The 25,414-nt window shown below is 34.1% G+C and overlaps 6 protein-coding genes across 6 annotated transcripts; 2 read left to right on the forward strand and 4 right to left on the reverse strand.

Moving 5' to 3' along the window:
• The first annotated feature begins 221 nt into the window (after positions 1 to 221).
• LOC113498296 (peroxisomal N(1)-acetyl-spermine/spermidine oxidase) lies at positions 222 to 2,818 on the forward strand. Its single transcript, XM_026878263.1, has 3 exons — positions 222 to 1,700; positions 1,769 to 1,889; positions 2,362 to 2,818. The coding sequence occupies exons 1-3, from the start codon at positions 340 to 342 to the stop codon at positions 2,548 to 2,550; spliced, it is 1,671 nt and encodes a 556-aa protein (XP_026734064.1). The 5' UTR covers positions 222 to 339; the 3' UTR covers positions 2,551 to 2,818.
• Positions 2,819 to 4,647: 1,829 nt separating this feature from the next.
• Positions 4,648 to 6,872, reverse strand: LOC113498300 (8-oxo-dGDP phosphatase NUDT18). Its single transcript, XM_026878267.1, has one exon. It carries the CDS (start codon positions 6,626 to 6,628, stop codon positions 5,621 to 5,623), a length of 1,008 nt encoding a protein of 335 aa, XP_026734068.1. The 5' UTR covers positions 6,629 to 6,872; the 3' UTR covers positions 4,648 to 5,620.
• A 381-nt stretch (positions 6,873 to 7,253) lies between these two features.
• LOC113498303 (ATP synthase subunit O, mitochondrial) lies at positions 7,254 to 9,051 on the forward strand. The gene is made up of 4 exons (XM_026878271.1): positions 7,254 to 7,390; positions 7,472 to 7,726; positions 8,460 to 8,651; positions 8,823 to 9,051. The coding sequence occupies exons 1-4, from the start codon at positions 7,364 to 7,366 to the stop codon at positions 8,976 to 8,978; spliced, it is 630 nt and encodes a 209-aa protein (XP_026734072.1). The 5' UTR covers positions 7,254 to 7,363; the 3' UTR covers positions 8,979 to 9,051.
• Positions 9,052 to 9,562: 511 nt separating this feature from the next.
• On the reverse strand, positions 9,563 to 10,400 carry LOC113498304 (c-Myc-binding protein). Its single transcript, XM_026878272.1, has 2 exons — positions 10,244 to 10,400; positions 9,563 to 10,034 (listed from the first exon to the last, which is right to left on the reverse strand). Exons 1-2 carry the CDS (start codon positions 10,256 to 10,258, stop codon positions 9,786 to 9,788), a joined length of 264 nt encoding a protein of 87 aa, XP_026734073.1. The 5' UTR covers positions 10,259 to 10,400; the 3' UTR covers positions 9,563 to 9,785.
• Positions 10,401 to 11,284: 884 nt separating this feature from the next.
• LOC113498305 (T-complex protein 1 subunit theta) lies at positions 11,285 to 14,572 on the reverse strand. Its single transcript, XM_026878273.1, has 6 exons — positions 14,392 to 14,572; positions 13,312 to 13,869; positions 12,847 to 13,221; positions 12,481 to 12,707; positions 12,177 to 12,372; positions 11,285 to 11,838 (listed from the first exon to the last, which is right to left on the reverse strand). Exons 1-6 carry the CDS (start codon positions 14,449 to 14,451, stop codon positions 11,617 to 11,619), a joined length of 1,638 nt encoding a protein of 545 aa, XP_026734074.1. The 5' UTR covers positions 14,452 to 14,572; the 3' UTR covers positions 11,285 to 11,616.
• A 1,307-nt stretch (positions 14,573 to 15,879) lies between these two features.
• On the reverse strand, positions 15,880 to 23,191 carry LOC113498306 (kelch-like protein 5). Its single transcript, XM_026878274.1, has 10 exons — positions 22,806 to 23,191; positions 22,047 to 22,207; positions 21,456 to 21,658; positions 21,002 to 21,199; positions 20,665 to 20,847; positions 20,262 to 20,414; positions 20,035 to 20,195; positions 19,382 to 19,589; positions 18,907 to 19,096; positions 15,880 to 18,727 (listed from the first exon to the last, which is right to left on the reverse strand). The coding sequence occupies exons 1-10, from the start codon at positions 23,033 to 23,035 to the stop codon at positions 18,585 to 18,587; spliced, it is 1,830 nt and encodes a 609-aa protein (XP_026734075.1). The 5' UTR covers positions 23,036 to 23,191; the 3' UTR covers positions 15,880 to 18,584.
• Positions 23,192 to 25,414: the final 2,223 nt, after the last annotated feature.

The following is a 25,414-nucleotide window of genomic DNA, read 5'->3' on the forward strand; positions in this document are numbered from 1 at the left end:
ACTAATGTTATTGGGTAATGATAAGAGGATGAAATTAGTTTTAGGACAAAGAACCACGTCCATAAATTTAAAATTTTCAAAATGAGCATATAATAATTTACATTATTTCAAAAGTAAACTGATGGTCTAATATTTTTACGGAAGGAAACCTTTTATTATTTATTTGGCAACATTGTTTTTTTAAATGATTGAGCTTTTGTCACTAGTTTACAATTTTGCCACAGACAAAACATTTTGTAGTTTTGTACTGAAGGACAAAGATGTCGTAACCAGCTGAACGTCAAAAGTGCAGTGACAATACTGACAAAATAATACAAGTATTCTTCAATTTTCAATATTATGGGTGACGAAAATTTAAATTCTAGTAAAAAATGTGATACTAATAAGTGCAATGTCTTAATTATTGGTGCCGGCATGGCTGGCCTTGCTGCCGCCAATTACCTTCATAAAAATGGCATGCAAGACTTTATAATTTTAGAAGCTAGAAAACGAATAGGAGGACGTATAATTTCAATACCAATGAAAAGTTTAAACGTTGAACTTGGAGCCAATTGGATTCATGGAGTACTGGGTAATCCAATTTTCGAAATTGCTATGGCTAACGGTCTTGTAAATATTATAAACATACCCAAACCGCATAAGGTTATAGCAGCAACAGAAGACGGAAAACAAGTACCCTTCGGAGTACTACACGAGATTCATGAAGCTTATGTATGTTTCCTAAGACGCTGTGAGGAGTACTTCTTGTGTCAATATTTACCCCCACCTGACATCCATAGTGTTGGTGAACACATCAATTTAGAGGCAACTATATATCTAGAACGACTTCCATCCTCTGAAGAGAAGAAATTAAGAAGATTGATATTTGACTGCTTGTTAAAAAGAGAAACCTGCATATCCGGGTGTAACAGTATGGATGAAATAGATCTCCTAGAGTTAGGTAGCTACACAGAATTGCAAGGTGGAAATATAATGATACCAACTGGATATAGTTCAATTTTGGGACCTCTGACTAAGAACATTGATTCTGAGAGAGTATTGAAGGAACATGCTGTACAAAAAATAATTTGGGATTCAGGGGATCATAGCTCTACAAGACCTCTTGAAGATTTGGGAGAAGAGTCTGAGGATTCTGATCAAACTGTTATTGAGGACATTTCTAAAACATCATCTTCTGATAAAACTGTGAATCCCGGAGAAGGCACTTCCTTAACAGATATCACAAGAAAACCAAAGAAAAAGAATTCTAATTATGTTGAAGTAGTTTGTGAAAATGGACAGACTTTCTATGCTAATCATGTGATATGTACAATCCCCCTAGGTGTTCTAAAAGAAAATGCTTCAGCTTTGTTTGAACCTCCTTTGCCACAATACAAAATGGAATCACTTGAAAGATTATTATTTAGTACTGTAGATAAAATCTTTTTAGAATATGACAGACCATTTTTAAATCCTGAAATTACTGAGATTATGCTTTTGTGGGAGAATCAATCTACACCTGAAGATATATCTGATTCATGGTATAAAAAAATATATTCATTTAGCAAAGTATCAGAAACTTTGCTTTTAGGATGGTTGTCAGGCAAAGAGGCTGAATATATGGAGTCATTGTCTAATGAGGAAGTAGCAACTACTTGCACAAAGATACTTAGAAAATTTTTGAATGATCCCTTTGTTCCAGAACCACAGAAATGTGTTTGGTAAGTTTACTTAACAGATTGATAAGTAGTTATGATGTTACATGTATTTATTAATATTTATGTTATAGCACAAGTTGGAGGAAACAGACATTTACCAGAGGCTCATACACTGCTATAGCTGTTGGAGCCAGTCAGAGTGATATTGAGAGTTTAGCTCAACCACTATTCAGAAATGTTCATGACAAAAAGGTATGCTTTATCATACACACATTCTAATGGCACCTCTAAAATATATTTTAGTTTTATGTTGGCTCATACATTATTTATCTTTTGATAAATTGTTGTTGATAATAAAAATAATCTATATTGATTATATATTATAATTACTAAATTGCCCATTAAGCTTTTATAGTTAATAGGTAAATATTTAATTTTCTTATTATTAATCATATGATAAGAGGAGAGTTGGCATATTTGCCTTAAATTGAAATGACAAATTACCTATAGGTATTTATTTACAGTCACACACTTTGGTCAGAAGATTGACTAACTTGGGATTTTCTTTCTCTTTTCCCCTTCCCCTTTTTCCTTTTCCAATGTGACCCAATTTGGGTCTTAAAAATAGTTGACTATACATTTGACTAGGGCACGTCTAACGAAATATTATTTCATTTTACAAACAAAGATCGTCATTTTAATTTTTGTTATTATATGATTTCAGCCTGTTCTGCTCTTTGCTGGAGAGCACACACACAGCAACTTCTACTCTACAGCTCATGGTGCATATGTTTCGGGGCAATCGGCGGCCCGGCGCCTGCTAGCCCCAGACGAACCTGAAGAGAACTTCCTTGAATGTCCTGGTTCAGCTGACTTGACTTCGTGGATACAAGGCATACAACTCGAAGGCTAATAATTCTTCAATGGTATGTAGACAGGTTCAGTACACAGTGCATACCTAGACACTAACCCTCATTGTATTTATTCATTATACATGACAGAGGCTTTGCCTAATTTACTCATAAGAATTGTGATTTTGTTCAATATTACTGTTAATAGGAAATAGTTTATCCATTAATGTATTATGTTCTGCTATTTGAATGAACTAAGTGGTTAAATTATTTATTTCTTGCATATACCTATTTAAATTATTATAATTTATTTCAAAATACTGTAACTGATATACCTACATATAAAATTGTTAGCTTACGCCTGAATATAATTAAAAAAATACGGTTTTTTTAAGCTCTTAACTGATCGGCCTAGCCTTTTCCCAACTATGTTGGGGTCGGCTACCTGACGGCTAACTGAAGGACTATAACGAAATTTAAAATTATGTAAATCTTTTCAAACATGCTCAAGTACAAAAACTAATTTAAAAATGGGAGCCTAGTCTTATAAGGTCCTTGCTTGAGTTTCCCCCAGAAACAATTTGGTTTGCGGTGGTCTCACTGCCAAGAGTGCCTTATCCAACATAATCAGGCCAATGCTCATAATATAGGTACAGTGAAAAAAATCTTTCATGATAGATTTTTTAATAATTCTCTACATTTAACGACTCTCTTGCGGAATATTTAAATCGATGAAGCATAGCATAGTGATCCATAAAGTACATAAAACAAGATACCGGGTAAAGCTCTCTGTATGATTTTTTTTGGAATGGTCTTTAAGCACAATTCTGAAACAGGCGGTCTAAGGCGTATGTAGTGAATGGTAATCCTAGTGATTAAATATAAGGTACTTTTCAGTTAGTTTCAAAGAATTTCGTTCATTGTGATGCCACTATTCATGGAAAGTAGTAATTGATTTATTACCCGCGTTCGCTTCAAGTCAAAACCGCTTTGTCTACGCGCCAGTTATGATTTAGTTTTCAAAGAAGTATTTCTACTATAATGTAGAAAGTATACATAATGATTACTTAGATACCATTTATTTTATTAGAAAGTTAAAGATTTTGGCTGTTAAAATTTAAATAAGTATTTTTCAGCTACAGAAATTGATCAAGTAGTTAAATAGTATAGGTACTTACATTATACATATTAAAAAAGTATTGATACAGTTCCTAATGAATGATTTAAGGAAGTGATTTTTGTTGTTTGTTAACCTCATGAAATTGAAATTATATTTCAATTTGTTTTTCGAAGATTTCCGTTTGTAGGCTGGATAACAAAAACCTACATTTAAAAAATTCAAAACTCTCCAACAAAATTATGTACCCTGATTTGTGAAATCAATTTTTGCATTTTAATTTTACTATCTGTATATCAATTTTTCTTTATGGTAGTCTGCCCTAGGTTAAGACTCTGATCCTCTGCACAAAAACATACAAGTATGAACTCTGAAATGAGATAATCAATGTAGTTTTTAGTCAATGTACCCAATTCAATTTTTTAAAGAGCCCTTGTAATAATATCAAAATGTTGTGATTGCATACCATTGAGAAATTATAATTATGTTGTAAACTTCTTAGGTTTTTCATAAAGTATGACTATTATGTATACCTTCAAATTTTAGTTCCAACATATTGTGTAAATAGATGAAATACAAAAATGTGTTGTTTTTATAGTAAACCAGTCCAAAATGTTATGCATTAGAGTTAAAGACATCTTGTAAGCAATGGTTAATTTGGATTTGGGTTTACTTACGCGCTATTTATGTGTATAGCATGCTAAATTAGCACCTTTAAATAGTAGATTTAATTGCAATTATGGTTATATAATGCATTTCCAGATTTTAGACTTATTAAATATAATTAGGTTACATATTCGATTTTTCTAGTCAATGCAATGTTTTTTTTGTATCGCTTTAAATAAATCATCAAATACAAATATGTTTTAATGACCTCTCACTATTTTTATATGTACTTACACTATAATCAGACAATTTTGAAAGTAAAGAGAAACAAAAGTTTTGAATAATAATTTATTGGAGGATAAACAAGTCAAGCAAAAGTAAAAAAAATCAAGTATCAGTATATTTTATACAAATAACAGAAATAAAACATTTCATATAAAAAAATATATCAATATTAAAACTACAGGCTACTTTCGCATTAATAATAAGCCCTTAAAATGATTATTCTCTTTGTCTAGAATCAATTGGATAATAGTTCTATTTGGTCATGTAATAAATAAGTTATAATAATTATAATACAATATATTCAAATACTGATTAACAGCATCTATAAACTAAATAGTGGATAATTCTTTGATGTCATTTGTTTTATGTTTTTGTTTCTTTTACACTCCTTCAATATAGAGAGCTCTTTGTGGTATTCTATTGAAAAATATAAACCTAAATTCCTTAACTGCAATCAAAGTGATCTAAAGATTAATTGGCCAAACAGATCTTTTACCCAATAACAGGTACTGTTCAGTAAGTTTTATATAAATAATACTTTACATCTTTTTTTAATTATATTACAATATAATACTATGTTAAAACCATGGAATGCCTCCAATCTCAGACTATAATGATAAAGAATACTTGAGTTATACATTTTTCTTTTTTTTTCAGAGTACATGTTATTGTTATTAGTAAAAGTACACTATGAAAAAAATGTCAATATAGTTAAGTTTAAACCTTAACCCAGTGTTAGTGTATTGATTTTATGTTCAACGAGTACATTATTATCTGTATGTCTACTCATAGAACAAAAGTGATATATTCAAAATTCCTGAAATCAAAACATTTTCGAAGCATAAAAACATAATTTACACCAATATCAGATCTGTAGTAGTTAAAAATGGCAAGATTTTTAACATGATATAAAGTGAATTTCGAATTTTGTTCTGTAATAATAAGTTAGAAACATTTTATGGTATGATTACTATCAATATCAGATCTAAACCTAGGAACCACCTACTCCAACTGACAATAACATTAATGGACGGAGTAATTAATCACTTCATAATAACAATGGAAGCTGTATATTGAGTATTTATCATATGATAATCTAATACTATGTTTGTCTTTAAAGCATATTAACGCACAACATGTAATTCTACAGATGAGTTTTTTGTTGTAATGATTGTTAGTAATCTGTCCTCAACATCTCGTTCAAGTTCTTGCCACACACACTTACCAATAAGTGGAACCTCTTCTAGAGGTGCTCTGAAAGCTACAAGGAGAGTCAGGCAGCAGCCATCAGCTGTTGGATCATGTTCCAAATTCAACAATCCCAAGGGCCTGTGTTGCCCTACATCAGCACCAAACATCTCTACCATAAACCTTCTTAATGTGGAATGAAGGCTTTTAGCAGGATTAATTTCACATGTTGGAAAATGTAAAGCAGTTTTCTCACTTAGCAACACATGCAACTTGTTTGTACTTCTCTTCTTGATGACAACTATCAACCTCAATAAATCTTTAACATGTGGTGCTAGTGCAGGTAATATAGTTTTATGCCACTGACTGTCACGGTTCCTGTTGTGGTATAATTGAGCTTTTTCAATAAGATGAAGAATATCATTAGATCTCAATGTTATTTCTTGTAGATTAGAGATCCATTTAGCTTGTAATGATTCTTTGTCTGCTCTTGCAGGTGTCTTTAGTTCACCACCAACTACTTCACCAGTTAAGACAAATCTGTACCACATTCCGCCTGCAGTCTCCACCACTAGAAGGGTCGTAGGATTGCATTCAAGTCCTGTTTCTTCTAGAACCTCTCTTGCTGCAGCCTGCACGATGGTCTCATTCTTCTCCATGCGTCCAGCCGGTAAATACCACTTGCCTGCGCAACTCTCTTTAGCCTCTTGCATCATCAAGACCTCGTTAGATTCATTTATAATGACACAAGCAACAACATAAGTGACGTTGCTGCCTAATACCGGTTTGAAATTTGACGAAGTGGTAGGTGTAATACCTTGAGATTCAGCAACGCAATTTTGATCAGCAATAGTAAAATCACAAATAGTATTTTCGTCGCCATCTAAAGCTAAGCCATCTAGTAATTTGGTAATATTAGAATTAGAATCCACTTGGCGCGACATATTTACCCAAATTCTTTTCCTATGTTCTTATTAATGAAAGGCACCTGCTATTACAATTGCCAAATTAATATATCCAGATTTTGCTATTTTTATAACGTTTATTAACCGAATATTGTGGTATGTACGAACTTGAATAGAATTAAATTTATTTAATGAGAATTTGAGCGTGATTTGTGTTGTAATTTTGTAGTACGGTACGGTAGTGTTATTTTTTTCCACCTACTTTATTTTTAGGCCTTGGGTACATTGTTATTTATCCATAAGAAATATTGCCAGGTAAGAATGATCGCACGTCTTCTGAATAACTTCAAGTAACGTTTAGATAATTTTTTATGTCATTGAAATCGTAACTTGTCTCAGCAATTGTAAGCTACAAAAGTACAAATACAGAGTCTAGAGATAAAAAATAATTACTTGTGCATGTATAACTTTCAAGAACGTAGATATTAAGTAGTCTCAGTTTTTTCTCTATCAATGAACTTCTACTTTCCGTGGTTCCGAAGTTTGCCGGATCAGTTAGTTTCTTGTAAAACGTAAAATCACTGATTTCATGATTAATTAGTTGGTTACCCATGCGTATATGTCATTTCAATATCATAATTGTCAAATACTCGATTTGACACTTGACAGATACTTGCTGCAGCAGCGACTCTGCTGCCGATGAAATAGCCGATCGAAACTAACCACCCTAAGGTTTTATCTTAAGTGCATAACCATCTCATCAAGCCTTACAAGATGTCGTTCGCAAAAGGAAATATGCTGGTGATTTAAACTATCATTTTAGTATTTTGTATTAATATTGTATGTTTTTGATGATGTAAGTTACGTAATAATAATTTGTAGGTTCGTTCCTTGAGCACGTCGGCCGCAGTTGGTCAGCTTGTCAAAGCTCCTGTCCAAGTTTTTGGTTTGGAAGGCAGATACGCGTCAGCTTTATATTCTGCCGCTTCCAAAAATAAGACCTTGGATACAGTTGAAAAGGAATTGACCAATTTCCAAAAGTCAATCAAAACTGATCCTAAACTTAAGGAGTTCCTTGTGAACCCAACACTCAAGAGGAATCTGAAGGCTGAAGCTCTGAAGAATGTTGCTAGCCAGGTAACTCACATTTGAACCACACATTTCTAAAATAAGCCTTAATATGTTTACATCTTAAACATCTTACAAGTATAATAAAATTGTGGCACCTAATTTGATTACCATTGCTATTCCACTTTTTCTTTTAATCAATTCTTGATCAACAGAACATATTTTACTACAATAACTCCTACAGTTCTGTTAATAAACTGTTCTTTGAATTTTCTAACCTATTCTTAATAATTTAATGAATTTTCAATTTCAGTATTATTGTAACAATGTATTGTATGGATAATTATGTAATAATAAGAAACTCAAAGCATTTAAGACATAGAAGACCAAAAGTCTTCATGATAAGCTTTGCAAATACTTATACAAAATACGAAGTTAGTGGTTGGTAGTCCTTACTAACAGGAAATATATTTTGTTTTAATGTAATTTTAGAATCTACATAGAATCTTTTTGAGAAAGGGAATTAAAAACATTGTAGATCATAGCTTAAGGTTTGAAGGTAATGGAGTTTTATAGTCTGATAAATTAGTTTAGCTACTGTAATATACCTGTAACTATTCAGTAGTTTATATTTCTTTTCATACTTCGTTTTTTACATAGTAGGTAAAAAAATAAATGCAATGAGGATACTAAAATGTAGAGCGGTGGTACAACATACACCCTTATTCTTGAACTAGATTATAAATAAAGATATGTTTAATGATTAATATATTTTATCTGAAGCTAATTACTTATTCCCTAGATTAAACTGTCCCCCACCACTGGTAACTTGCTTGCTCTCATGGCTGAAAATGGCCGCCTGGGAAAATTGGAAGTAGTCATCAATGCATTCAAGATCATGATGGCCGCCCACCGTGGAGAGGTAACCTGTGAGGTTGTTACTGCCAAGCCCCTTGATCAGGCCCAGAGACAAAACTTGGAAGCTGCTCTCAAGGTATCATTTTAACTTACATGGATTAAAACATTTACAATATACATTTTTAAATCTCTTTTCATCTGTTATCTATATTTTATTGTGCAGTATATATTTTTAAAGGGTAAAGGGTAACCATTATCATATAATCCTTAAAAATGAAGATAATAATCCATGCAATGTTTTTTACAGAAATTCTTGAAATCCAATGAAACTCTTCAGCTTACTGCTAAAGTCGACCCTGCTTTGATTGGAGGTATGGTTGTCTCTATTGGAGACAAGTATGTTGACATGAGTGTCGCCAGCAAAGTGAAGAAATACACTGAGCTCATCAGTGCTGCAGTTTAAATTTTGATCATGAAGTACTGTATGTCTTTAGAGAAGAATAACCTTAATATTTAAATCAGTTACACATTAGAAATCGTTCTTTTATTTTACCCTTGACATTATATTCAACCCTAAGGCTATTTTCACACTACCCCGCATCATGCTGCATATTGCGTGTCGCACCTAAGCGCGTTCCGGCGGGAGTGCAGATCTGAATCATCGTGCGGGGTTTTTGCGCACTTACGCGCGTAAGTGCGTTTTGTACATTCAAGCACAGCGGCTCTCATTTATTTATTCGCTGTTCTCTGTGGTGGTCGTCCAGTACAAAATTACGCGCGGCACTGCGGGATTCGGTGTGCCATACCTTGTGTCTCGCCCCTCACCTACGCGCGGGAGTCCATGTTTCTCCGCGTGTATGCGCGTGATCCGCATGAAAGCGCGTGGATGCATTTTCTGTGTGTTAGACTGTGCTTGTTTTCCATACAAACGAAGATACTTACAAGCAACGGAAGAACACGCATCCACGCGCAACGCTGCATCATGCGGGGCAGTGTGAGAATCACCTAAATATTATAGAAAAGGCATAGGTAATTGAAACAGCTGAGTAAGTAATTCAAACAAAAAATTTAATAGTGCTTCCTGCACTGCCAAATAAGATATACTTATAACAAAAATAATACTCTCACAGTAATCATAACACTAAGTTATATATTTCTCTAGAATTAACAAGAATATTATAATCTGAGATCATTATTGAGATCTTTCAATTGAACATGTATCATTATGCATGTAGGTAAGTAATAATAATAGTAAATTATGAGCAAAATTTTATCCTTCTGTGGGTGCTGTTTCACCCTTGAGCAACGCATTTTCGGCTTCGAGTTCCGCAATGCGCGCCCTTGCAGCTTCCAACTCGTCATCACCACCGTCTGTGCCGAGATGTTTTCTTACATATTCAAGGGCATCTTCGGGCTTATCTGGTTCCTCATACAAGCTAACGAGAACTTTTGTTAGAGCGTCCATAACGCCGGCTCGTTCGAGGTATCTTCGAAACTCCTCTCTTTTGGAATCAATGGGCTGTAAAATATTATTTAAATATAAAATAACTAACAAAAAAAATTGCAACGTCGCTTAGGTGGCCTTATAAGTGGGTATTTGGAAAAGCATTATACATGAATTAGATTTTTCTTTAATCTAATAAGAATATATTAACTGGTTTGTTTACAAGAAACATTTTGCATTTTAACATGAAAGGCATGAGGCAAATTTAATACAATTGTACTTACTTTATACGACGACATACTTAAGTAAGTATTACTTCAATAGAACACAAATTGCAGGGAGAATACTAATATAAATAACACAATCTCCAAGAATTACAAGACGCCATAAGAAGAGCCAGTTTCAAGTTTGACAACCACAAATCTTATTTGTCTTGTCTATTACGTTTTTCAGTTGTCTATTTTAGTTTTATTTTACGATATATTTTTCCAACCATAAATCTGACGAATTCAGATATAGAAAAGAATTAAAGAAATTATAACTGACCCAAAATCATGTTTATTCACAGCGTTAATTGTTTAATGCTTTAACCTACGTCAAGAGAAAAAAGAAAAATTAAACTAAATGTTTTTTTCATGTTGGGAGAAAACACTTACTATAAAGAGCAACAAACGATAATCGATTTGATTTTTTGCCAAGCTAAAGGGCCGAAGTACGTTAGGACGTTAGGTTTGAATAGTATTTTATATCTTTTACTCGACGACAGTACTTAGATAGATAGATAGAATACTCTTTATTGTACACCATAAGGAAAAAACAATACATACATAAGACGCGGAATATTTAAAATGGGGTCACGTGATCAGATTTGTCACTGCAAACGAGCGACTATGAGGCTACGCCTTAAAACCCTGTAGTTGTCGATGTAGACATCGATGCCTATCGATTTAGAGCAAGAAGGCGATAGCAATATGGGTAGTTTTCCATGTGCTCTGCTTTGCGTTTCCACGTGAAGGCATAAAACGCCGTTGACGTCACCTGGCGGTTAGATTAATTCATTAGGGTCGGGTCAGGCACTACTCATTTCGTACGCCGAAGGAGCCGGTGTTCATGTGGATTTTAACGCCAGAACAAAGAAGGGCCTTCCCCTTCCATCATAATTTTCAGTAAATTTTTATCTTTGGTGGGTTTTTGGATTATTAAACAACTTTTTTTTTTATAATATATGTCCTTGTACTTCATATGTAGTTTAAATAGAGTTGCAAAAATGGGTGCAATTGAACGTTCATTATTATTGGTTTCTTTTATGTATAAATAAAAACAAGTTTTGTGTTAAATATTTATTAGTACTTAATGTTTTGCGACGGAGAATTATCGTTCCAGAAAAAAACGTATATTTTGCAAGCATTTCAGTCTCGTTTTCACTATGAAAACCACACTAAAAAGGAATACAGATACAACAGAAACTAAGTACGAAGCATAGATTTAAAACATAATGGTGTAACAAAGAAAATTATTTTCATTTAAAATTAAATGCAATTATTTAGCTTTATCCTGAGACCTAATAAGGTAGTATACTATTAGTTCTCAGTAATACTTATATTTTAAACTAAAATCTTTAGCGAAATTAACATTAGTATAATCTATTGCGTTAAATTTAGGATTCATCATCACTTCCTGCTGGGGCTTTCGGTTTTGGGCCTCCTGCTCTCTTAGCCATGATGATTTGGTCGACTTTGAGGATGGTTGTGGCAGCGCCTACTGCGTATTTGAGTCCCCAGTTCTTTAAAACAAACAAGTCCAAAATGTTCTTTTCTTTTGCGTCGATAATTCCATTGTTTTCAGATTCAATGTCATATCCAGCGTTTTTGTTGCCCTCCTGTAATGAAAACAATCTCGGTAATTTACGTTGCTTATCAATAATCACATATTTATTTTAAGTAAGTTGTTTGTTTAAGTCTATTTTAAAAAATCTTAATCTATACTAATACTAGCTGACCCAGCAAACATTGTTTTACCAGATTTTTCTTTTATAGTTGTATGTATTTTTTAATGCCACTTTATAAAAAAATCGTAAGAAAAAATAAAAACCACACGCTGTGACTAATAGGAGCAAAGATACTTCTAACCACGCGGACGAAGTTGCAGGCAACAGCTAGTAGGTCTATACAAATTGATTCCTTACTAAATTGTGGATGCATATGGTTTTAAAGTTACCTTGTGAGCTTTGTAGATGTTGTTTATGACTTCTGTAGCATTTGCTCCAGAATTGTCTGCTAAGGCACGAGGAATGCTCTCAAGAGCAACAGCAAATTTCCTGACAGCATACTGTTCTAATCCTGGTAAAGTGTCTGCATAAGTTAGGAGCTGCTGGGCTAATTCTATTTCTGTTGCTCCAGCACCAGGTACAAACCTGAAAATTTATGTTTATTTCATTGTTATATCATTTAATTTGCATTTGAATAAAAATATTGTAGGCTTGAGTAATGTTATGTAATTTGTAAATGTTATTTTTAATTACCTTCCATCTCTAGCAATTCCCTTGAATGTGTTAACACCATCATCAATAGCCCTTTCAATGTCATCCATGTAGTTGTCTGTTGAGCCCCTAATGACAACAGTGGAAAGACGAGACTCAGAGCTCTCCATACGGAAGTAAACAATGCGCGTGTCACCAAGCTCCTCAACACCAACTGAGTCACAGTAGCCCAATTCTTCAGCTGTTGGGGTAATAAATCTGGGCAATACCTAAAATGTATATTTTGGTTAAGATAAGTTATTGTAGGGAATAGAACTTATTACTGCAGCATACGATTGATTAAAATCTGGTAATAGTTGTTGTTCTATTTCTATACAAGTAGAATATAGCTATTTCATAATTACTTACAGTGGCATTCACTGTTTTAGCAAGACGACGGATGTCAAACTTAGAGTTGAGACGGACTGCCATTAAATTATATTTGTTCAAGAAGTGCAGAGCCATATCACCAAACTTAGCACCAGCTACTACAACTTTGACACCAGTATCAGCAAGCTCTTTGATTTGCTTCTCAAGAAGGGACTCTTCTCCCCTACTGAAGTTTAGAAGTTCATCAGCAGATTTAATCAGTACTGTTCCTTTAGTTTCAGTTTGTGTTATGTCAACAGGGCATGAGAAGACAGCCACTTTGGCCTTGTTGGCAACTGTTACATCTCCTTCAATTTCACGCTTGAAGACCATGCCAGATAGGACTTCAGACTGTAGCAGTCCTGATCCAAGAATCTAAAACAAACAAATAAAAAATTTAGCCTTCTTGCCCCAACATGTTTATAAAAACAAAAATTTTACACACTTTTGTTTTTAAGTACATACCTTGCATATTCTCACATTATCAACATTAAATGTTGTCTTTTCCGGCAGAATGGCAATGCAAGCCTTAGATACAAGAGCGGCAATGAAATCTTCATAGCCATACTGCTTGGACATGATTGAAGGTGTGATTCCTTTAGTTACTGCCTCTACATTTTTACAATCTTTGATTTCTTCACAAACAAGGCTGGGCAAAATTTCAATAGCCTTTTCAAGAGCCTGTTCATATCCATCTGCAATTTCACTAGGTGTTACACCTAACCGCAGCAGTTCTTCAGCGGCCTCTAAGAGTGCACCAGAAAAGACAATGACAAAGTTGGTGCCATCACCAACTTCAGAATCTTGCATCTGACTTGCCAACACCATTAACTTGGCAGCAGGATGTTCAACATCAAGTTCTCTAATGATGGTACCAGCATCACTAGTTACAAATTGCTTGTCAATATGGTTTATAATCATTTTATTCATGCCATTTGGACCATATGCTGAACGCACGCTTTGGGCGAATTGTTTGCATGCATTTATGTTACGGTAAACTGCTTCTTCTAATCCAGAGTACATCTAAAATAATTAGAAATAAAGATTAGTCAGAGCATCTTTACATGTGTTTATTCGAAAGATGCTTTGTTACTTATACTATAACACTAATAGTATTAAATGGGTTAAACTGTAAGGCACCAATAATATCTCTTGCAGAACAAATGAATGCATGCAACAGGATGAGTTAACTCATTCACACATACAAAACTAAGGTGGATGATAGACTGATTATGTATAAAAGTATACTGAAAACAAGTATAATAATAAAATTTATGTGTGTAAATGTTTTTATAATATGTAATGCTGATAAATACGATAAATTTTCTATAGTCAGTTCCGTACGTACAAGTAGCCGCAATTTAACTTTTTAAATGGTATACCTACAAAATACTAGGTAATAACTTAGTTTCCAATGGTTAAATTAAGTTGAAATAAATATTGTGCTTGTTTATTGAAAAGTAAAGGAGTTATTAGATTTTTTTAAAACATATGAAGTGCACGAAGTGGGTGCACGAATTGTTGGTTATGAATTAGTAAACTTACCCGTGCCCCCTCTTTTAACATTTGGGGTACCCCCGGAGCTTTAGGTACGTGAAGAGCCATGTTTTTACAATTATTAATGCACTTTCAAAACAAAGAAATTATCGCGATTTCCTCGTGATCTGCTGAAATCCGGCGTAAAGAAACGAAATCACGAATTCAATGGCATGAGTGGTGACCAGAGATACTAGACTTTTGTAATTTTACCATAGATAAAAAAAAAACTTTACTATTACTAAACATTTATATTTGTAATATTAATATGTTTAGTAATATAATATATAATACTAGTTAATTTTATTTTTGGATACAATGATACGTGTTACTTGAATAAATATGCCGTTTCAACATTTATTTTAATCTTGCATTAATGATCCTAAAATAATAGACGAATCAGATTTTGTTTGTAGAAATTTCGTAGTTTTTATCTTGGATAACCAAGATAGAAACTGCGAGTGTATAAAACGTTTATTCGGATCAGTGGTTTCTGCAGTTCATTCAAGTAAATCTCCTTTTATAAATTTGGAACACCAGCTCCGCGTGACGGGTCGGGGGTAGTGCCCGTATAGCGTTAGCCCAGCCATCTCGTTTTACTACTTATGTGTTTTACTTTTATTCTTGGTGGAGGATTCACAAAAACTGGATTACCTTCTACCTAAATTTAAAGAGAATCACACATTCGTTTTCGAGGTTTGCTGGCGATGCTGCACCTAAGGATTGACTAACTTCATTCTATTATTATTGAAACCCTGCCTTGTACAGAAATTTATTGCTTGTTAGTAATAAATGCATTTCTTAATTATTTAACATTTGAAGCGTACCATTGATTGAGATCGATAAATCTGGTTAATGATATCACGGATAGGCATCTAGACTACATACTAAAAAAAGCATTTATCGATAAGGCAAATATTCGTCTAAGCGGTATTAGTATGTACATTATGACAGTCTAGATTTTGATATTAAAAAGTCTATTTTCTTTAAATCGACGTCCCCCCACTAACGAATTTAAACCTTGCGTCGCGGGCGGTTTAACGAACGTTCAAGTGACACAAAGACACCTTAGACTCAGAAAAAGCATTTGTGAATCGCACAAATGCTTGTCCTACGCGGGATCGAACTCGCGACACGTCTCTCACAGTGGGTTTGGCGTGATGACTTCAACGACTGCTATCCGTGCAGTCGACGTTAAAGTCGTTGACTTTTATAGAAAGTAGAATATATTATGGCAAATACAGAAAAAAATATGCGTATTAGAAATAAATATTATAGCCTCTGTGTGCACCTAACCACTCCTCGGAAGTGTCCAATCGCCGTCCAATCAGGCTATGAGAGTAAAGGAATAATGAGTGTACCTGTCTTTATCATATGTAATAATGAGTGTATCCTGCGCTGTTGGCTGGATACAGAACAGGTATAGACAATATCATTATTAGGATACAACAACTAACTTATAGAGGTAAAAACCCATATTAGAAAAAAAGTGCATAATTTACTACCACGATATTTATTACATTTATTATCATTACAGTGAAGAAGAACTTCGAATATGTGATTATTTTGGCAACAAGTTAAATACATATTTTCTTGTCACTAAACACTACGCAAAATACAGTCACCTTAAGTAAAAATTCTGAAATTAGCACATCTGAGGGTAGTTACAGGAACATAGATAATATAATGTAGAATTTGAATGATATTGAGAATTAAATTACAGGAAGAAAAATAAATATATTTTTCCTAAACATAAAATTTACTATCACCCTATCCATCCACAGCTCCTCCATAGCAAGTAGCACATGAGTCTTTACAGTTTAGGCCTATGTTTCTGCAAACTCACTTTCTCCAAAGAAGCCATCAGTTAGAGTATGATATTTCTTTAGTAGTAAATACTATATCTAAAGTTGCTCAATGGCGTAGATTTTGTGATGGTTTCATCTAGTAATGACTGAAACGACTTTTGATGTACGAGCACCTAAATCATTTCCTTGTTACAATAAGTTACAATAAGCTGCTACATTGAATCACATGATTTTTAAAATGTATCCACTAAGACTACTTTGCATATAGAATTTTATTCACACTTCTAACTTATCAGAATTTATACCCTATCAATTTACTACCACTAACATCACAGGATGGTCCTCTAAAAATTCATATTAAAGTACCAAAAAGTAAAAAATAAATGTAGAATAATACTGATAGCCATAAAGGAAAGTAGAAAATACACACTAATGATAGACAAAAATATAGGAATATAAAAAATTCAGTTACATGAAAGCCTCCCATTTTACAATAGAAATAAAGGGGACCGACATTAATTTTTAACTATATATTATTATTATATCACTCAATGGCTAGATAGTGTACCCCAGACACTGCCTAAAACCTAAATACATATTAACAAAATATAGAGTGTCTACAGTCCTTTACACTTCTGAATATTTGGACTCAATTAAACTACATATTTGAGTCAGACTTTTCATTAGTGATAAAAATGATCCATGCACTAATATTCAGTCATAACTGCTTTCAATAATTACAGAGTTGGTTTAATTGAGTTCAAGTATACTTACATGAAAATTTTGTTTAATATTAGTTTGTTTATGACATATTCGAGCTTAGCTCAGATCAAAACTGCCAACAAGACTACAAAGCTCTAAAGTAGACCAACAAATAAATTTATTTTAGATATGGATATCGATTTATATAAAAATAGCTTTTATTATAAACAATAGTACACAACCCTTAAAAATAGTATAAAAGTACGAAATACGAATAATGTCGTCTATTGAAGAAAAATAAATCTGAGTTGAGATAAATATTTCTCCATATGTAATATTATTCATATAAATATATTTAACATGAAAACGAGTTATTTTTTTGTACATTTTTAGCTATTCATCGATCTAATCTTGTCTCTACCAAAGTAAAAAGAAAATGTTTTTAAAAGTGAACATTTTTAGATACATACAGATATAACAAAATTTAAGGTCTTATCATAACGGAGGCTTTCTACATTTTGGTTCTTTAAGCAAAAACGATATTTTATTTCATTACAGTTTGAGTAATTCATTAATTGATTTCTTGATTCATTAAAAGGTGCCAGATGCAGCGTCATGGTTTCATTAAAAATAAAAAGCGTTCACCATACTTGCCGAATATGAAAAAAAAACTAATTTTAATAATTTGATTAAACTGGAACAATTTACCTGTATAAGTTCAGTATATATTCAACCTGGAATACCTTAATGTTAGATGAGAAAGACCAAATGGGAAATAATTGTTCGGCGCTTCCCTTGCAATTAAATCAGTGATTAAAAGCTATACATTAAAACAGTCTCCTAATTAAGTCATTACAATTACATAACTAAACCTATTATTATTAACTTTTGCATTGTTTTAGTATTGAGATCTTTACCAATTATGAATACAGCACTCGTTAGTTTTTTTATTAGTTGATTCACTAGAAATAGTTTATTAAGTCGACAATAAGAAATGTCTTACTTGATATAACATTATTCTTCTAACTTCTTCTTCCCTGTTCCCATACATCTGGGGTCGGATATTAACATCATTTATCAGCATAAAATATTATCAAGATAAAACTATCAGAACCACATCTAGAAATTTATAGAAAAATAAACTACAACAATCTCTGATCACAAAAAAATATTACATATACTAAATACAATACATAATTCTAGTTACCTTTTAAATTCGTGAAATGGAATAACATTTTTAACAGTCTTGCAAATTATAAAATATAATCAAAATAAAGCTATATTTTTTTATATAAAAAGCACAGCAATAATAATATGCGGCCAGTGACACTATTCTATCTCTATTTAGTTAAAACATTGAATTCAATCGCTAAGAAAAATGTGCCTAATGTATCTTGTAATTTACAGTAGAAAGTCTTTACAGTCGAGAGTTTAGGTCTATCAATAATCAGTTAAACCTTACATTTTTCTATATATAAACGGTCACGACTATCGCAGTTATAAAATATCCTTCAACATCAACCACATATAATTTTAAACTGTCAAAATGTCAATGTGTAGGAGATGATGTGAGAGGCTTCAATAGTAGCGGCAATCATCATCATCGTCGGATAATGAGAATATAGAGATAAAATTAGCAGTTTCCACCGGCGTTGTTACTGCGTAGGTTTGTAGGCGGTGGTTGGTGTAATATCAGAAGGAGTTTTTGGGCGCAGGCACGGCGACCACGGCGGCGCCCGCGCGGCCTGTACTCAGCGGCGCCAGCTTGCGCCAGCAGTTGGACTCCGAGTCGTACACCTCCACCACACACAGGTATTGAACTCCATCGTAGCCTCCTGCAGTTGAGGTTAACAGTTTGTTACAGTTCATTTTTTTCAATAAAATAACAAACTAATTTAAATTGCATGGTTATACATAAGATACATAATAAAATATTTATTCTAATTACAATCATCCCGCGTCTTATATGATTCTAATCAGTATATAATACAAAGGATATGTAGACATGACTTACCGACAGCGACAATCCGATCCCCTAGTAGACAGGATCCTATGGCATCCCTTCCGTACGAGAGGCGGGCTAGCAGGACCCAGGAATCGGCGACTGGATCATACCGCTCGACGCACGCCAGTCGACCACCGACAGTATTGGCAGGTGCTTCATGACCACCGAGAGCGTATAAGTAGTTTCCTGCAGCGCATACCTGAATATAACAAGTGAGTTTAAGGACAACTGGTTGTTTAAATTAAGTTTCATATCATAAATATATTTATATTAACATTTTCAACAAATAATCATACACTCATGTTTCATTTTGGAGTAATAGATCTGTAATGTCTTATTCGGTGCGTTAAAAATCGTACATATATACAGAGTTAAACGAGCAGAAGGCAGCCCACTCTGTATAGAAAGCCCATTCTTGATACAGGTGTGAGAGCCTGTGTAGTGTGTGTTGTTGTGAGACGCGTATATAGTGTGGTGTACTCACGCTGACGCCCCCGCGGCGGCGCGTCATGGGCGCGCAGTTGGTCCAGTGGTTGGTGTTGGGGTCGTAGCACTCGACGGAGCGCAGACAGGCGCCGCCGTCGCGGCCGCCCACCGCGAACAGGCGCCCGCGCAGCGCCGCCACGCCGCACGTGCTGCGCGCGCCCGCCATCGGCGACACCATCGTCCACGAGCGCGAGCACGCGTCCCATCTCAACACGCAACACGTTACTAGTCGCATTCATCACTTACTAAACACTCATAGATCTGGTAAACGTTCAACAAAATCTACTACGCCTAAGTAGATTGAGGTTTATTTGACCACTAGACAGCAAAGTGATTGCAGTCGGTATGACTGGAGAGTCGGTATTACTAGATGTAGATTTTACGACAAATACGTGATACGTAGATTATTTGGAGTGTGTTTTAAATTGCATTTGTAATAATACAAATTACCTACAAAAAATAAGTTAGCATGGTAATTTTTACGATAATATGAAAACTCTTTGTGTTTGTGAGACACTTAGCTGTTGTTTTATAAATGAGTCACATTTCATTTATAGCACAGCCACTCATGTCTCTGAATCACCCTAAAACTAACAATCAATAAAGAAGAACATAATGCAGCATATTCTAAAACAAAGGCATATTATTTACCTTTCTACAGAATTCAAGTATATCCATCCGTCGTGTCCGCCGACGGCGTATACCGGCGAGTTTGGACCTTCTCCAAGTACGGCCACACCAAGGCCATGTCTATGTGTATTCATAGGAGCCAGGACACTCCAGCTCAATGAAGTGAGATCAAAGCATTCCACCTACAAGAAAATATACATATTGAAAATATAACATAGTTGTAAAATCGACGATATATTGATACATACCGTATTCAAAGTCTTAAGACCATCTCTGCCACCAACTACAACAAGTTTGTTTTGCATCACTGCCACTCCAAACTGTAACCTCCTAGCTCCCATTCTCATAAATGGGGTCCATGTGTTTGTTCTGGGGTCGTACATCTCCATATTGCTGGCACCCTGAAAGTGAAAAAATCATTTATAACAAAAAAACTGAATGAGGGCCTTATTTTTGACGAATTTTAATAGCATCTTTAAACGTCATTGTTTATTCAAATAAGAATATAGAATATGAAGAGTATGGCTAGTCTTTCTAACTTCTAGTACACTATTGGGTCACCTTTAGGTTCTAGTACACCATTGCAAAAAGTATAAACTCATCTTATTTCAGAATCAGAATCTTATTTTCTTATTAGCTCTAAGTTGATACCTTGTATCCATCCATGCCACCGATGGCTAGAAGCCGACCAATAGTAGACGTACGCGGCCGTGTGCGATGTGAGAACAGGAGAGATCGTCGTTCCGGTAAGAGATGCCACTTCACAGCCTCCATTATAAGGGGTTGACATTCTGGGACATTACCACAAGCCAGCTCCACTTTGTCTATTAAGTACTGCAAAAGAATTGTTAAAAAACCAAGTGTTATTGTTCTATGTTGTGTTATAATATAGCGTTTGTGAGGACAATATTTTTTTTTTTCAAGTACAAGGTTTCATCGAAATATACGTTAATAAAGAACAAATACTTTAATAATCAATGTACATTACCTCTGATGAAAGTAGTGGCAGTTTAACTAGCTTCAGTAGTGTAGCTAAATGGCTTTCCCTTTTGGCACTGTCATGTTGTACCCATGTCATGAGACTCTCGAACACATTTTCTTCAGTCACTACATTAAGATCATCTGACTTCAGCAAGTTGGCCAACTGGTCAGCTTGCAGAGCTAAGAATTCTTGATGTTTCACCACCTAGTTTATACATGAAGATTTTTTAAGGTGAAATGAAATCTGATATTAGTTTAGTGTTTCAGTTTAATAATAAACATACATACTCTCAATACTTAATAATTGAAGAGTACTTGCAACATAACAGCAAAGTAAAATGTTTGTGAAACTATGAACACATCCAAATTTGTTTTAATCATATAAGCTAACAATCATAATCAAATTTTATAAATTTTCGAAAAAACAAACTAAATTCTAAAATTAAGAAAACTTTAAGAACCTGCATAAAGTGTTGGTATGTGTATTTCAAAGCGCTTTTGTGTAAATCCAGACAGGATTGCTGTTCCGCAAATAAAGCTATTCCCAGACAATTACAGGGGTCCAACTGCCGCAGTAAAAAAGCACAACAAGCTTCTGTGACTGAAGTAAGCTGCAACAAGCTGGATGTGGAGAGAAGAACTTCAACTGTCTCCTCTCTCAGTTCTGTAATTATAAAAATAGTAAATAATGCATGTATTCATAAAGGATAATTGGTTTAGCCAATGTCTCTCAAATGTGGCATTATGATAAACATGTTCATATTAGATATAGATTAGATACTTATATTTGCAACCAGTCACCACACCAGTAGAAATATAATTGATGTTGTTACAAAGACGGGAAACTTGTTATGAAATTGATCATGTAGGTATTGGTAAATCTTGCAAATGCTACACAAATATCAACTACAGCACAGATAAGCTAAAAGCATAAAGCTTTCTGATGGCATAGTGGGTTGGTCCTTGTAGATTTCAGTAATTAAAAATACAGGAGTAGTTATGACATTTTTTTTTCTATTAGTGATGCGCTAATGTATAAAAAATATACTAGCCTATGGTGCCAGTGTAACAATAGTGCACAAGGTCTTGTAGTGCTTGTGGATCAACTCTCTCAAGTGTTATCTCACTGGACTGGGCCTCTCTTAGGGATCCTGTGAACATTGCAGCAAAGTACTCGCTGCATGATGCCAGAAGTATTTTGTGTGCGGGTATCCTATAACCAAGAAAGTTTGATTGTATTGAACTACAACGCATAACAAAGAAATATTTTTTTATATGTTCTTTTTTTAAGTCTGTTACTTAATTGAAAATGAAAATGAAATGAAAGAGGCATTTGGAAATAAACTCTTGTTAGAATCTCATAGTGGCAGAATGTTTTATTTGTAAGAATCGAGAGCAATGAATTAATTTAAAAACAATTGTAGTACATAATGAATAAGTAAGCAGCTTTCTATATCTCTGAATTTCATATGGAAATAAAGCCAATAAGATACAAACAGTCTATTATTAAACAAAGCTTTGTCATTGTTTAGGTATTGTTTCTTGAAGAATCAACAAAGATTATGATTAAATAGCTATTATTTTCAACTTTTGATGCCTAGAGTCACTTATTCATTATGACATTTTTAAGTGTCTAAACTTTTTAAAACCCGATTAACAAACTGTTTACACCTGCCTTCAGATAAAAAATAATTCATATTTTGTTTGAGTAACGTAAATATAGATGTTTTGTGATAGGTTGTAGGTTCTTTTCCGCAATAGATAAGTCGTAGTTTTTGATATTGTTATTTAGTAAAGGTAAATAAACAAACCTGCATCCTCCGGCGATTAGGGCGACGTCGCATAATTTTTGTGATTGATAATAGCTGAATATATTTTTCAATGCTATTCCAGAATGTCCTTTGTCACAAAAGAATTCTTCTTGACTTGAAGCACTTGAAAGACTTAACTGACTTAGCTCTCTTGGTAAGCCTTCATCGATCGAATTATTTGATATGTTGTCTTTAGAAGCCTCAGCTTTCTGAGAATCATTTGCAGACATGTTTAAATCTTTGCTTTTTAACAAAAGCTATCTCTAAGTTTAAATGACCTTTCTCCCAAAATCGAAATTACACCGTTCATAACAAAGCAACGTTTCGACATGAAATTCAACAAACGAAAACAAAGACATCTATTTTTTACTCCTTGACAAACAAAGACAGTTGCACACTTGTCAATGGTTCTAAGCCACAGATAGCATAGGGAGAGTAAATCGGACTTTCACATTTGAGATTGTCGATTTGAACAACTCCAACGAATTGATATGTTATGAAAAGATTTAAAGCCTTCGACTGCCTTTGAGGCGGTTCCAATACTTTATATGGACTTTATCGACTATCGTTTATTATTTTCTGCCTAAATTATCTCACTACTAGTCAGAGGCGTAATATTCCCGTCAGCATTAGGAGCGCATTGCATTGCCTTTGCGTAGTTATAGAAGATACAAATCAATCAAAGATTTTGAAAGTCTTGGAAACCAATTTATTCAAAGAACTCCAAGAAATCGCGGAAAGACAGAAATTTGAAACATGGGAATCGTAAATAGTAAGGATTTCATATCTAGGAGAAAAGTGGATGAAGCAACAAGCAATTCCAGGACGAGCAATGATGGGCATGTGTATCAGGCTAACTTATTGCCTATGTATATCAGAATTATCAGAAAATTACATATTAAAACAGTTGCTGGAATTTAGACCTGCAACTATGTGAATAATTCAATCTTTGAAACCCTAGTTCACATAAATACTTAGAACTTTGCTTAGTCCTAGCTACCGCATTAGGTTAAGTAACCTGTAATGGTAGATTAGTGCGATAATTAAATAAATAAATAGTTGCAGGTCGCAGGTCGCGGCAGGTCGAAGCAAAGATTTGGAACTTTGGAGAAACACACAAAAGAGTAAGAATTACCGTTTTTGCATGATGTACAGGGAATTCAACAGTTTATACTTTTGAGGACCACGAGGACATCGATGAAATAGTCAGAGGGTCCTAGTCAGTTGTTAAAAACCTATGCCTTCGACAAATTATATTCCTCCGAACGCTAACGTTGATTAAATTGCTCCATTAAATTAAACTGACAAGTTATAGTCAGGGCCGAATAGCGTCATTTTAATCCTATTTTCATTCATTCATTGGCCAATGTAATGTTATTCAATGTCGCAATGTTGTCATTCGAATAGGTTAAACGTTTTCTATATTATTGCGATTAAAAATTACTATTTTATTGCAATTAAGACTATAAGCATTCGTTGGAAAAAAAACTGTCAATAGTTTGGAGGTTTTAGGGTAATACTGAACACGGGCATTTCAAGCTTCGAGCAAGGGCAGGAGTCGCTGCTGGGGTAGCAAAAATTCTATAGGTCTAGGGCGGCCAACATACCAAACCAATTGTTATAAGTGGAGACGCTGTCTACATTTAAAAACGTTACACTTCTTGCAGGTACCTTAACTTTTATCATGTTATTCACTCTTCACGCCAGTTAGAAGCGAAACTACTTTCTTAATATGTTCCCAAGTAGATCGATTCAAAACATCCGTAGCATGCGCAGATAACAGTGTCGTTAGTAAGAAAAAAATGTAGGCCTAATTTTATTAGGCTTCTATTTTAAGCAAAAGGAACAACGCTTTCTATAATTCGGTAGTCGTGATTAATTTTGTAGAAAACTTCTACATAAAACTTTGAGAAATAATGTTAAAACCAGTTAAAACTCTTATTAACTTATATTAGTTTCGTTTCTGATACCATGCTACTTTGAATTAATATTAATTAGCTTACCTGCAGACTTTGGTTGCTGTTATTACTACTTAAGAAGTTAGTAATTTACCTGCCTTGGCATTTACCTACCTGCATACATAAGAGTAGCATTTTCATCCCACCTACATGTTACTAAAACTCTTTGAAAGTTTGAGTCTTGGCTGTTTGTTAAGTAAGCAGGAACTATTTCCTACATTAGTTGTGATTGCTTGGAATTAAACTACGTAAGCAGGATCTAACTTCACCTGTATGAGAGAGAATCATAATAAGGTATTTACTACATATACTGGGTAGGTCTAAACGTAGGTACCTGCTTCCTAATTAAAAGAGCGTGTCTTCCGGGATTCGGCGACACTCGGCCTGTTGAAATATCGCCTAAGGGCGAGTTGTACTATTGGTTAGATTAATGATGCCGCACTCACCCGAATGTATGAACTGACCCAAGTTATACTCCTGAAAACAACTAGGAGTCAAGTGACCCGCGGAGGTAGATAAGATACAAAGGTTTGAAATAAAACATCTATTTATCTGGCTGAGGCATTTATTAACATTTATTTTTGTTTTTCAATTTTTTTCTTAATACAACATACATAGTAATTAACAATACATAATAAATAGTCCAAAAGT

This window comes from Trichoplusia ni, chromosome 10 (assembly GCF_003590095.1).
Source record: "Trichoplusia ni isolate ovarian cell line Hi5 chromosome 10, tn1, whole genome shotgun sequence".
Lineage (NCBI taxonomy): Eukaryota > Metazoa > Arthropoda > Insecta > Lepidoptera > Noctuidae > Trichoplusia > Trichoplusia ni.